The following is a 14,904-nucleotide window of genomic DNA, read 5'->3' as shown; positions in this document are numbered from 1 at the left end:
TATTGGTCCATACATGACTTCATTGATTCTAAATTATTGCATGGTTCATTCATATATGTATTAGTTGTTAGTTTAAATATTGCTTCTAATTGATCTATGCTTATTTATATCTTCCGTGATGATTTGTTATTGAGTTATTGATTTATGGTATTAATAATTATGAAAAGCTATGATTGTTATACATTAATGTCTTTTGTGATAAATATATAATAGCATGATTTTCAGTGTTTGCATCTCTTTTAATATTATTCTATTATGGTCGAGTTTGTTATTGACTATCACGTTTGTAGTTAATGACTGTTCAAAATTCTTACTTTAAATGTTTTTGAAAAATGTTAAATTGACTTATTTTTGTACGTATCTTATGTTTGTGTGCTTGGTCATCTTCTCTTCATAATATATATATATATATATATATATATATATATATATATATATATAGTTATTTCTTGTCAGATTGCTCTTGTTTTTGCTCTCTTTATAGGTATTGGCGGTATGAATGATTCTAAAGGCATTTTGAGAATATCAAGGATTGATGATATTGAAGATCATTTATGTAATATAGCATATGATTGAGTACTCTTTGAAGAGGGGCCAAATGGAAGAACTTGATGAAGTTTATGAAGACATGTTGTGTAATGGGTTTCTTCTTTTATAATTTCAAACTTACAGTGAGACACTTTAAGTTTGAGGGGGAATGTTAAGATTAATGTGTATATATATATATATATATATATATATATATATATATATATATATATATATATATATATATGAGAGTCAAGTCAAACTATCTTTAACTTGCTCCAAACAAGTAGAACTCTAGCCGTTAGGAGACTTGCTCCCAACGGCTAGAACTCTAGCCATTGGAAGCTGGTCAAACTAGCTTGACTAACTCCCAACGGCTAGAATTTTAACCGTTGGAAGCTCTCTCTCATATTTGAGAAGTCTTCTCCTCTTTATTTCACTTCTTCTCTCTTTCTCTTCTCTACTTTTCTCTATAAATATGGGCGAGTGTGTGCCTTTGAAAAGTGTGAGAGTGATGGGTAGTATTAGGGTTGTGTATTATTTTTCTTTGAGTGCATTTTAGTGAGGCTTGAATTTAATTTAATTTTATATTTTTTTAATATTTATTATGAATAAAAATATTTATTTACAGTTTGATGTGTCTTTTAATTCTAAAGTTTAAATGTATAATGTTTTGAGTCATGGGGATCATCATGGAGTGCATTAGAATCCACACTATTTCGTGACAGTGACATATACCAGAATGACTTGTTTTAACATCAAAGAAAAATCTTACAGTAATCAGTGTGTGTTGTGAAAATATCTCAAAAGAGATAATGTGCAAAATAAGCACTACCTCCACAAAGGGATATGTGCACAAAGGCACAAGAACACTTAGAACAAAATGTACACGAGGTACAAATAGAGAACACAAATGCTAAAATATAAAGAATTTTATTGAACAATGGAAAACAATGCTCCAAGCATTGAATAACATTTAAGAGGGGGGTTCACCCCTATTTATAATGGAGAGGAAGCCTTAGAGGGGCTCCTACTAGACGTTGGAGCCCCTCTAACGGTTAGAAATCTAACCGTTGGAGGGGTCCAACAACGTTGAACCCCCTCCAAGGAGTTGACTAAGTCAATAAAATGGAAAAAGAAAAAAGAAAAAAGAAAAAAAAAGGAAAAGAGAAAAGGAAAAAGAAAGGAAAGAAAAAAGAAAAAAGAAAAAGAAAAGTTACAAACATATTAATGTGGATATGCGTAAAAGGGGAAAAGATAAAAATACCCCTGGGGTTACATGATGTGAAAATAATATATATATATATATATATATATATATATATATAACGATAGATACATATACATATATGTATATGTATCTCTCTTTATATATATATGTATACAAAAAAGGAGATACAATTTAACACCCTCCCTCAAACTTAGGGTGCAATGATCGAGAGTTTGCCGAGAAGAAAGTTGAATCTCGGAGAGTAGAGCGCTTTGGTGAAGAAATCTGCCAACTGATATTCTGAGGTCACGTAAGAAAGATCTATAACTTTTTGCAGATATGCTTCTCTAACGTAGTGACAGTCCATCTCAATATGCTTTGTGTGTTCATGAAACATGTGTTTTTTACCAATATAGATTGCACTCTTATTATCACAACATAACTTTGTGGGTCCTTGAACTTGAATCCCCATGTCTTGTAGCAGTTGATGAATCCACACAATTTCTATGATTGAGGAAGCCATGACTCGATATTCTGCTTCTGTGGATGATAGAGACACCTTCTGTTGTTCTTGTATCTCCATGAGATCAGGGATTCACCTAAAAAAAATGCAAAAAACTGTAGTAGAGTGACGATTATTTGGGCCGCCTCCCCAATCAGAGTCAGTATATTCTATTAAATTTAACTCAGAAGACGAGGAAAGAAAAACTCCCTTGTTTAAAGTTCCTCTTATATATCTGACAATTCAGAGAACGACGCCCATATGGATAGATGTAGGAGCATGCTGAAATTGGCTTATAGTGTGTACATGTGAGATGTTAGACTTTGTGATGCTAAGATATATTAGAGACCTCACAAGTTGCCGGTAGGGGGTGGGATGGGATCCTCCAAAGGTATCCCATCATCGATCTTCATTTTTGATCCCACAATTTCAGGGGTCTCACAGATTTTATTGTCAGTAATACCTAATTTGTCAAGAATCTCACGTGCAAGTTTAGTTTGAGACAAAAAATAACCTCTATGAGAGTAGGCTACCTCGATACCAAGAAAGTATGTCAGATACCCGAAGTCTGACATTTCAAACCTTTCTTTTAAGGTGGTTTTAATACTTTTGATGCCCTTTATGTCACTACCTGTTATCAACATATCATCTACATAAAACAGTAAAATCACAATTCCTGTATCAGACTTTTTGACAAACAGAGTAGTGTCAGTGTAGCATGAAGTAAAACCATCTTGAACCATTATTTCATTAAATCGATCATACCAAGCCTTAGGGGCTTGTTTTAAATCATAGAGCGCTTTTTGCAAACGAAAGACTTTTCCCTTTGGTACGTCCATACCAGGAGGAGCATCCATGTAAATTTCTTCATTAAGGTCTCCATTTAAAAAACATTTTTAACATCCATTTGGTAAATGTTTATTTTTTAATAGATGCAATGGTGATCAAACATCTTACAGTGACCATTTGTGCAACAGGGGCAAAGGTTTCTTCGTAATCAATGCCGTATTCTTGACTATATCCTTTTGCGACAAGGAGGGCTTTATATCTTTTAAAAGTACCGTCACTCTTGGTTTTGACTTAAAAAACCCATTTACATCCTATTGATTTCTTTTCTTTTGAAAGATAATGAAAGACCCAAGTTTTGGCTTTGTTGAGGGCTCTAAGTTCGTTATCCATGGCGTCCCTCCACTCTATCCTTTCCTTAGCTTATTCAAAATTCCTAAGTTGTTAATATGAGTGAATGACACTAAGACATGCCCTATGTTTTGGAGAAAAAGACTCATAGGATATAAATCTAGAAGGATTTTTCCTAGATCTTTCAGTTCTTCGAGAGTGGTTGGAAGGTTCACTAGGGTCAATATATTTCTCTATTGCACTTCTAAAGGTACTTTTATCTCTGTGTATAGGTAATTGGTTCACCTATCATTTCTTCTTCATGTTGGATGGGTTGTGGAATACTTTCACTTGTATCCTCATCCTCATTCAATTCATCATCGCTAAAAAAAACCTCATTTTTAGATAATAATTCAAACAAAAAAGAGTAACCAACATTATCTTCATGAGTTTTGTGTTCTTCAAAACCACTCATGTTTTCTAAAAAGGTTACGTTTCTTGAAACATATAGTTTGTTATTTTTAATATCACAACACTTTTTTGTATTTCCTAATACCCCCAAAACACACAAGAAATAACTTTGGAAGATAGTTTATCATTCTTGTCAGTGAGGACAAAACATTTAAAAAAAAATTCTTAGTCTATTGTAATCAGGTTCTTTTTTATACAAGGTTTCAAAGGGGGATTCAATTTTTTGGATGAAAGTCGATTTATGAGGTAAACCGATGCAAGAGCCACTTCGGCCCAAAATCTTTTTGGAATTTTTTGAGAAATGAGTAAGGTCCTTGTAGTTTCTATTATATGTCTATGTTTTCGTTCAACTAATCCATTTTGTTGAGGTGTTTTGGGGCAAGACCTTTGATGAACAATCCCATTATTTTCAATATAACTTTTGAAATCATTTGAAAGATATTCTCCCCCGGAATCGGTTCTAAGAATTTGTAATTTACTATTGAATTGATTTTGTATCATCATATGAAAAACCTTAAAGGTAGAGAAAACCTCATGTTTATGCTTGGGGAAGTATATTCAACTATATCTTTAGAAATCATTAACATAAATAACATAATACGAAACCCCCCTCTTAGACACTACGGGTGCCGGTCCTCGTACATTCGAATGCACAATTTCAAAAGGCTTAGTTGAAAACATAGTTCTTTGTCCAAAAGGTAAGCTTCTCATTTTTACCAAGAATATAATCATTACAATTGAAGTTTTCTTTACGTAAAGTTTTAGCAAAATGTAAATAAGAGAGCTTGACAATATTTAGATGCCCAAGGCGTTTATGCCAAACATTTATATCTTTATGTTGGGCAACATTAAAAAAAAAATGTTTTGAAATTTAAAGAAATTTCATAAAGTATAGATCTCCCTTCTTAGATGCGGTATGCTCAGATGGATGTGTGAAAATACAATAAAAGATAAGATTCGAAACAAGGAGATACGTAAGAAGGTAGGCGTTGCATCCATTGAAAATAAGATGAGAGAGAATCGTTTACAGTGGTTTGGACATATTCGGCGAAGGCCTAATGATGCTCCAGTTAGAAGGATGGAGAAATGGAAAAATATATTAGTTAAAAGAGGTCGGGGTAGGCCTAGGAAGACATGGATGGAGGTGATAGGAAAGGATATGAATGCTTTGAACCTCACCGAGGACATGACATTGGATAGAAATGATTGGAGGAGAAGGATTCATGTGGAAGACCATAATGATTTTCTATTTTGGTTCATATCGCCGACCCCAATTATTTTGGGATGAAGGTGTAGTTGTTGTTGTTGTTTGTTGTATAAATCTCCCTTCCTAGAGCCTTTCCCAATCAACTTTCCGGACCGACGATCATGTATCCAACATTTATTTGATGAAAATTTGATATCACACCCATGATCTGATAGTTAAGAGACGGAAAACAAATTTAAATTTAGTTTTGGGATAAATCTAACTTTAGGAATAAAAAAACCGTGTCTTTCAAAATCTCCATTTCCTTTTATTTCAAGAGAAGCCCCATCCGCGGTAGAGACAAAAGAGGGTGACAATTTTTTGAGTATTTGCAAAGTGCAAAAACATTTGGAGTCATATGAAAGGATGCACCCGATTCTAAGAGCCAAAGAGTCTTACCGGGAGGAGATAAGGTGGTCATGGTGGCTCCAGAAACAGATCCCTTGAGGAGAGGTTGAAGAGCTTCCATGATTTGATTTAGAGACAAAGTAGCATTGTTGGAGATGGTCCTCCCTCCTTGGTTGGTTGGAAAGTTGTAGACATAGCCACCATCTTTTTCCATTTAGGACATACCGGTTTAATGTGTCCCGGTTCTTTACAAAAGCGACATATGATTTTACTATAATCTATTCCTTCATATTGCCCACCATTTTCTCTTCCTCGATTTTTGTTGAAGTGAGGGGGTTTATATGTTTTGACATTATTCTCCGGTCTTGAGACGACATAAGCACCCTCATCCTCATCCTTAGAGGGAACGGCGTACACACTTAGATTGGTTTTATTCATCCCCAATCTAGTTTCTTTTCCACTTAGTTTGGTAAGCACATCTTCCAACGGAGGAGAAGAGAAAGAAGACAAGAGAGATAACCTAGTTTGTTCGAACTCGGGTCTAAGCTCATTTAAAAAGTTGAAGAAATTATCATTTTCTAGTTGTTTGGCCCTCAATTCAATTGCCTCTCCACTCCATTTAGGTTCTTGGAGAGCAAGTTTGTCCCAAATAGTGGATAGTTCGGCAAAATATTCTCTAACAGACATATACCCTTGTTGAAGAGTTAATGCCTTCTTTTGGAGATAATATTTATAGGTCAAATCTCTTGAAGTATAGATTCTTTCAAGATACTCCCATACTTGAAAGACTTTCTTGAACTTCAATACATTGACATTTATTTTCGTTTCAACGGAGGAAAAAAACCATCAGAGAATTTTGTAGTTTTTCATCTCCCATTCTTCATGCCTTTTGTTGTATTCTTCAAAGGCTTTTTCTCTCTCTTCACCATCAAGAACCTTTATTTCACCCTTCTCAATAATGATGATATTAGGTTCGGGTTCGGGAATGGTTCCTTTGACATATCTCCAAAGACCTTTCCCTTTAGTGTGAGCCTCCATATTACCGGCCCAAACATGGTAGTTGGAACCATTTAATTTAAAACCAAGTGAAAAATGACTCTTTTTCATCCATTAGAGAGGGAAGAATGGAGAATTTATACGTACCACAAAAAGACTTTTAAATCTTGTCGTAAAATCCTTCTAAAATATTGACGGAAGAGAAGTCCCCACTCCAATCACCAAGAAGCTAAAGGCACACTTTTCAAGGCACTTGCAAATACGAAGAATCACACGATCTTCAATCTTTAACCTTGCTTTGATACCATATGAAAATATCTCAAAAGAGATAATGTGCAAAATAAGCACTACCTCCACAAAGGGATATGTGCACAAAGGCACAAGAACACTTAGAACAAAATGTACACGAGGTACAAATAGAGAACACAAATGCTAAAATATAAAGAATTTTATTGAACAATGGAAAGCAATGCTCCAAGCATTGAATAACATTTAAGAGGGGGGTTCACCCTTATTTATAATGGAGAGGAAGCCTTGGAGGGGCTCCCACTAGACGTTGGAGCCCCTCCAATGGTTAGAAATCTAACCGTTGGAGGGGTCCAACCTCTAGTGTTGGACCCCCTCCAAGGAGTTGACTAAGTCAATAAAAATGAAAAAGAAAAAAAAAAGAAAAAAGGAAAAGAAGAAAGAAAAAAGGAAAAGAGAAAAGAAAAGGAAAGAAAAAAGAAAAAGAAAAGTTACAAACATATTCACTAATGTGGATGTGTGTAAAAAGGGGAAAAGACATAAATACCCCTGGGGTTACATGATGTGAAATATATATATATATATGTATATGTATCTCTCTTTATATATATATATATATGTATGTATACAAAAAAGGAGATACAATTTAACATGTGTATACTGTTATACAATTGGTAATGACAGAATTTGTTTATTACTAACCGGATCTGGGTGGTAGAAGTTATAATGAAGTTCATTTACCACCAGACTCCTCAGCAGTTTTAACCGACAATAAGGCTGCATGGTATCGTAGTTTGGTTTTGATATCCTGCTCTCTGAGTTGATGAATTTTCTGTATTTCTTCTTAAAAAGCCTTGTATTTTACATTTTATGTTAACAATGCTGTATTGTCATTTACCGTATATGTTTATTTTGGGTGGGTGTCCTTCAGGAACTTGATTTTGATGGAAAATGTTCTGAATCAATTCATTTGAAAACAACTACATCACCATTTTCTGCAGCCCGGGGTCTAGGAAGTGGTGATAAAATTCTTCCTCTGCTCTTTTAGGATAGTTATTGCATAAAGACTGCAGGATAATCATATTTCTGTTTATTGGTTGCAGAGAAAGTTCTGGAGAAGTCAAGATCAATAGAACCTTTCAAAAGCCGGTGGCTTGGTGGTTGGACAGGCAGGGTAAGGAATATGATTACTTTTAGTTGTTTACTTGTTCTGTTTAGCTGTCATTAGTGTTTAACTGGAAAAAGGATCAAGTTTTTGGAATATCACTTTCATGGTCAGCTTAACTTATGCAAATAAGGCCTATAGAAGTTCAACGTCATGGTTTATTAAGCTTTCATCTCGGTGGTATTCAATTTGGCCAACTATATCATCCACGCATTAGTTGCTGAAAAACAGATGAGGCTCATTCTATGTATCTTGCTTCCCATTTGTCTGAAATTGAATCTGGGACTCAACAATATGATGATGGTTTGCTTTTTTTAGATGTGTTTCCAATGTAAGATTACCATCTTGTGGATCTGCTGCAGACATTTTGTGATGTTACATGCCCCATAGCTATCATATTCCATGAGCCTGATTGTCTTTTATCCCATGAATTCAATTTTGTTGGAACAGTTCAACTCTCGTTGTGAACCGAGATTCTTTCTTCTTTCCAAGTTTACCAGAAATTTTCTCTTATTTTAAATAATAGTTTGTTTTCTGTTTTATTTTCTATTCCTATACAAGATTCATCTTTTTGCAGCCTACTTTTATGTTTCACTTGCCTTGCCTTCTAAAAATCTTAATAGATATCAAAACTATCTATTTGTTCTGTATTTGGGTATGATTTTGATGTGCTTGGAGTCAGATATTTCTTTTGTCTCATTGGGCTCCTTTTCTTTTTTAGCTTGGTTTATCAATTTGTTTTTTTTAAGTGAAGGAAAATTTATTATTTGGAAAACAAAAAGCATACAAAAGGGATGATGAAGAGGTTTCATCAGCCCCATTGAAACAGAGAACAGTCCCGAAGTATACATGCCAAAAGATCAAAGTTCACAAGGTTTGAAGCAATGTACCCAACCTTTGGATGAGAAGAAAACATCACCGAGCATAGAGAGCAAAACTGAATCCACGAACTCCTGCTGGTCCCTGAACAACCTGTTATTTCTCTGCTCCCATGTCCTCCACCAAGCTGCAAACAGACAACACTTCCAAATGTCCTCTATCGTTGGCTTTTCCTTGCGAAACGCGGCCCCAATGTGAGCTGTCTGACACATGCATCATCTGATATGTGGAACTGCAAGACACCCTACAATTTCCTGAAAATCATCTGGAAAAATTTACATGACCAAAACAAATGTGCCACAGTTTTCGAGTCTTGCTGACACATCAAGCATCAATTTGCTAAGTGGAAACCATGCCGTTGAATGGGATCAAGCATGTTGACTCTTCCTGCAAGGAGTTTCCAAGTGAAGAAAACTGCTCTTTGTGAAGGCCTTACTCCCCAATGCTTGGCAAGGAGGGCAGCAATTTTCTCAAATTGGGCTATATAGGCGGAGGAGATGGAGAACTACCCATCCCGCAAACATGTCCAAATCAGGCGGAGGATCAGCTTGCGCAATATGTTGGCAAAAGAAATCAAACACCTTGATGACATCTTTCCAAACAAAAGAACCTTTCTTCCACGTGTGATGCTTCCTCTCTTGGGATGGGATATCACCAATCTTATATTTAGATTTGATAAACGAGCACTAAGGGGCTTCACTAAGTGCAAGTTTCCACCATCATTTACATAATAGGGCCTTATTCTTCTCTGCAAGTGTAACGATCCCAACTCATACCTCTTGAAAATGTGGAATATTTTTTTTTTATAACAGTGTGAAAAACTTTCGAGAGACCCGGGGTCTTCACAGTTTCAATTCTAACTGGATAGCCAAACACCACAAGAACCAAAACAAATTTCTTTATTTATGAATCAAGAATCAATTCCAGAGACAACGTTCTATTCAACATAAACTAAAGTAGCAACTAACTGCAACAAAAAAACTGAAGGAAATAGTAAGACTAAAAAACAAAAAGAAAGAGCCACTTTGTCCACAAGTGAAGCTGTCAAGAACAAAGTGTGACTCTCGTGCCCTCCCAGTAACCGCCGACTTCACTGATCACCTGTTTTTGTGAAAACCAATAAAGTAGGGTGTCAGAATCGAAATCCTGATCACAACTATTTCTTAATGAAACATGTGAGACAAAGGGTTAAGATAAGATATTATGCAATATTATGATGAAAATGCAACATGACATTTTATAGCATTTAAGAATTTTTTCATGCAACAGTTATAAGTGCTAAGTATGCAGAAACATTAAAGCAATAACAAGTAACAAAACTTTAACATGCAATAGGAAGTAAACATTACACACTTACCATCATGTAATGATTGTGAAAACAATTAAAATATGCATGCATGATCTAATGCATAGCAGGAAAATGCATGAATCCTTTTGTTATTTTTCATTTAAGTTTTCCTTTTTTCATATGCATGCCCTATTAAATGCATACAACTTTAAGTTTCTCTTTTTAATTATCATTACCCGCAGATACACCAAACATGTACAATTCTCGAAGTCAAGTTAGGTTCCCAGGGTAGCTTAACACACAATTTGTATTTTATTATTGGGTCTCCAAACTTAGCCCTCGACCGAATCATCTTCGGAACATTAGACCTTCACATCTAATGTCGGGGACACAAGGGACACCCCACGCCCACAAGTGTCATTTTCTTGGTAAAAAAACAACAACTGAGTCAAAACACATCACCCTAGATAAAGTGGCTAAGTGACAGACTTTCCCTAAAACCGTGGCCAGGAAAAATAACCTCAATATCGGGTTCAGGAGACAAAATAAAGCCCACAGAGTTTTTGTATCCTCACAATCTTCCCAAGACTAGATCTCTAAGATCCTCATTCTCCAGATGGAAGATCCCATAATGTATATTACACTGTTCTTAATTATTATCCTTTGTTGTTAAAAATCAATTCTTTAAGCTTTGCAACACCATATGCAAAAGTAAAGGTAAAAGCTCGCATTCACCCATACAAGAACTCTTACGGGACTGCAGCTCGTGTGGACAACAAGAACAATGTAGTAGTATGCAATACCAACAAGTGTGGTTTAAGTGATGTACTTATATATATATATATATATATATATATATATATATATATATATATATATATAAAGCAACCAAACTCACAGCTCTTCAGGCCGGTGATGGTCCATTTAGGCCGTCAAATTCATCATATATCAAAACCAAAGTAATGTGTTATTTATAACACCAGACTAATGTGCCAATTGCACGTGCACCCATGCAAACAAAGCCATCCATAAGCATGTAATTTCTCAAATCATATGCATCTTTGCCATGTGTACTGCTTACATCCATATACACGTGAACCAACCCGTTCATTATGCTTATTCATGTTAAGTGAAACATCAATCATTTAGCATTTGCATAACAACATAATTTTCATGATTTGTTGCATAACCATAGCACTGCATGTGTCAAATTGAAATTCTGCATGTATAAAATTCACATTTTTCCTTTTGTCCAACAAATATATTTTGCACATCCTTAAACTGCTGGTCGGGTACGACGTTCCCTGACCAGACAACCTGTTGGCTGGCTAGCCAAAACAACTCAGCCACATGGACCTGCCAACCAATCCAGCCGACCGGATCAGCTGGAGTGGACAAGTCAGCTGACTCCCTGGATACACCACACCATACCCCTATGTTTCAAATATAACTTTCAAGTGTGTGTAACTATCAATGCACTACTTCTGTTTGGAATAACACATGCACATCAATACAAATTTATCTCAAATACCACCTAACTGTCAATGCAACCTTTATTGAGTACATGCCTAACTTTTGCATAATTTGGTGCATAATTTGGTCAAGTACAGACAACCTGTAAGTATCAATTTTAACACATTTATATATGATTGTAAATGTATTTGAAGCACCAAAAATCTCTCTTCATCAAGAGGTTCACCCCTAGCCGACCCAGTCGTCTGGGGTCCCATCCAGGCCCAGCTGACCCCAGTCAGCTGGGTCGGGTCTGTCAGCCCTGGGCCGGACCTGGCAACCAGGCTGGATAGCTGAGCCAACCCGGCCGACCCAGTCGGCTACGGCCTGACAGCACCTACATTGGTCCAGTCCGGGCCTGTGCTTGCTGTCAAGGCTGGATAGCCACCCAACAACTAGTGTATATGTGTGGTTTAAAGAAACAATTACACAATCATAGATGTATGTCGGGATGCACGATTTCTTGAGCAAGTATGCAGCTAAACACTCACAATTAAGAATCAGTACACATACACAGGAGAAAATTTTCATGTATAAGGTCAGAAAACCTGTGAACGAAATTTGGATCAACAAATATGCATCCATGTGGTTCAGTATGGTTACTTATTTCCATGCTTTTCTCTACTAAACCCCCCAGCCTATACCCAGCCGACCATCCAGCTGGGTCTAACAGCATAAGGCCCGATCCGGGCCTGTGTATGCTGATTGCTGTCACAACCAAACAATATCACAATGCATAAGAAGAATATTTCTACTCTGTACACACTTTTTTTTTCTGAACAAATCCAGCCTATTAAAGTATATATGTTAATATTTATTTTTCTTTCTATTGAACAGTCTCAGCCCAGCCGACCCTGTCGGTTGGGTCTGATAGCACATACACAGGCCTAGTTTGGGCCTGTGTATGCTGTCAGGAAACCATAGCATAAAATGATAAAAAAAGACCATCAATACATTTTTTTAATGTTGTCATGCCCGACTGATCACTCAGCTGGGCCTGCAACCCAAAGGCACGGCCTGACAGGCCAACCGAACCGGGTTTGGCTGGTCTGTCAGCCGACACTCACAAGCCCTCCGATGCCATACAATTTTTTTTTTGAAACAAAAACAATGAGGGAAAATACAGAAAATAGATGTATGAAATCGTAGGATTGTGGATCCACCTTTCCACCATGGATTTCCATCAAGAACCATGCAAGGAATCCCTCTCCACCCGATTTCTCATCCGTTTCAAGAAGAAGTACCTGTACCTTTTGAGAAGAATACAAAAAGAACTGTGGAAGGGGAGCTTTGGCTGAGCACGAGGCCTCCGGCTCCAACCTTCTTCTTCTATCTCCTTCTCCCTTTTCCTTCTCTCTCCCTTTCTTTCTCTTTTTTTTTTCTCTCTTTGTTTTTATTTTTTTTTCTTTAAATAATATGAGGAAGAAGGGCTGCCCCCCCCCCCCTCCCCCCCTCTTTTCCAGAAACCCTAGAGAGAGTTCTCATGTGTGGGACTCTCTCTCTCTCTATGGGAGTTTCCATAATTCTAAAAGCTCCCTCAAGTTGACTTTTTGACTTTCTCCTTCTTTTGGAAACTCTAGCCTCCTAATTGGCTAAGCAAAAGGCTTAACCTCAAACCTCCTTAATCCTAAATCCCGAAATTAATAAATTAATAAATTTATTTTTTTGAATTTATTTATTCTTAAATATTTAAAAGCTTCCAAAATTGGTCATATTGTTCATCGAGACTTTTTATATGAAAATAACCTCAAATTAAAACCTCCTAACTGAATTTAAAGTTGTTAATTATGTTAGGCATGAAATTGGATCCGGATCTGATCCAAATTTGGATCCAAGATCCAAACTGCTCCCTATTTGGAAAAACATGATTTTCGGGCCAACCGTGGCCCGAAATGAGGAAAATAAAATACCGTTGCGCTCAGAATTTTGAGACGCATCCAACGGTATATAACACACATATAAACATCCGATTTTCATTCGATATTATCTCGAATTTCGCTCGAATTTTGCTTGTATTTAAAGGTCGAATTTAAAACTCTTTATTACGTTTTGATTGGCTCGCCTCGACCCTGTCGATGAGACCTGGGTCAAGCCCAGACTCTAAGACATGGGTCAAAAAATCGAGCCTTAAACGATTTTTCTACCAGACTTGGCCAAATTTTGAAGAACTCATACGTTGACTAAGGACCAAAAATACGCGATCTTACAACAAGTCTCCAAATACCAAGCCCACCTCTATCCCTGGGACTTGTTACCGTACTCCATGTCACCAGATTTTTATTGGGGCCCAAACCGTTCCATAAAAAACTTTCTAATGAGCGGTTTATTCTGGACTTGACCTTCTTAGGATGGTGAAAAATAGACATCGGGTACACCGTGATAGAACAAAGTACATGCCTCACCAAGATAGCTCTTGCCGGCTTTGAGAGGTATGTGTCAGTCCATGGTTCTATTTTTTACTGAATTTTCTCCTCTGGAGGGCTCCAAAGCACTGCTGAGGCTCTCATACTCCATCGGTAATGATGAAACTCGGCAACCAAATAGAGATTCAGCCAAAGTTTTTTCCTACTGTGAAGCATTTATCATACTAAGCTAGCATTTTCCCTCATTAACAGTGAGCCCTGAAGAGGCTTCAAAAGCCTTTATCAGCAGCCATATCCTTCCATTTGGCATGCCGAGCCAAAGATGAGGATGTCATCTGCGAATTGAAGCATTGAGAAATTGTGCAGGCCATTCAAAGGTAGGTTGTCAACGGAATCAACCAATAAGGCCTTTCGAAATAGTGCATTCAAGAATTCACCTACTATAATGAACAGAAGGGGCAAAAGAGAACAACCTTGCCTTAGCCCTCTTTTTATTTTGAAAAATTTCCCTTCTGTCCCATTCATCGTAAGCCCCATTTGAGTCATAATCAGTTAGAATCCATGCAATGAATTTGTCTAAGAAAAATCCGTATGTCTTTGTTCTTTTGCAGGAAGCTGATCTTGGTGCTGAAAGTTTAGAACTATTTGAGTCCCAAACAAATATAGCCACCCCATCTTGGATTCAGGATCTGGGAGATGGTAAAGATAATCTTTTATGTTTCTTTCACAGCATTCTGCCTAAAGATTGTTAATTCTCTGAATATTTATCTTTTTACTCCAACTATTAGTGGAATCTGAAGTTGAGAACAAGGCAGGATCAACAAAATCATCTCAAAATAAGGCAGGAGCAACAGAACCATCTGGCAGTCCTTGGCATGATGATTTTGTGGGCCAGGTGAGTGGTATTTGTTGTGCATATTTTATTTGTTCCTTTTTCATTACCCTTTCCAACAGCGCTTTGCTTGTCTTTTGGATCTTGAACCAGGCTAGTTTATTAATGGCATTCCATGCGTGAAATTTAGCATTGACAGGCC

At 36.7% G+C, this 14,904-nt stretch overlaps 1 protein-coding gene across 1 annotated transcript in view; it reads left to right on the top strand.

Moving 5' to 3' along the window:
• The window catches only part of LOC149836506 (uncharacterized), a 47,091-nt gene that overhangs the window by 27,621 nt on the left and 4,566 nt on the right, over positions 1-14,904 (top strand). Inside the window, exons 5-8 of the mRNA XM_090006935.1 lie at positions 7,595-7,682; positions 7,767-7,837; positions 14,482-14,569; positions 14,659-14,765. Of these exons, the coding sequence (XP_089863061.1) occupies positions 7,595-7,682; positions 7,767-7,837; positions 14,482-14,569; positions 14,659-14,765 (354 nt within the window). The remainder of the gene's footprint in view (positions 1-7,594; positions 7,683-7,766; positions 7,838-14,481; positions 14,570-14,658; positions 14,766-14,904) is intronic.

Source organism: Nuphar pumila, chromosome 5 (genome assembly GCF_984573655.1).
Source record: "Nuphar pumila chromosome 5, dmNupPumi1.hap1.1, whole genome shotgun sequence".
NCBI classification, from domain to species: Eukaryota; Viridiplantae; Streptophyta; class Magnoliopsida; order Nymphaeales; family Nymphaeaceae; genus Nuphar; species Nuphar pumila.
This window is presented reverse-complemented; position numbering and strand designations above follow the sequence as displayed.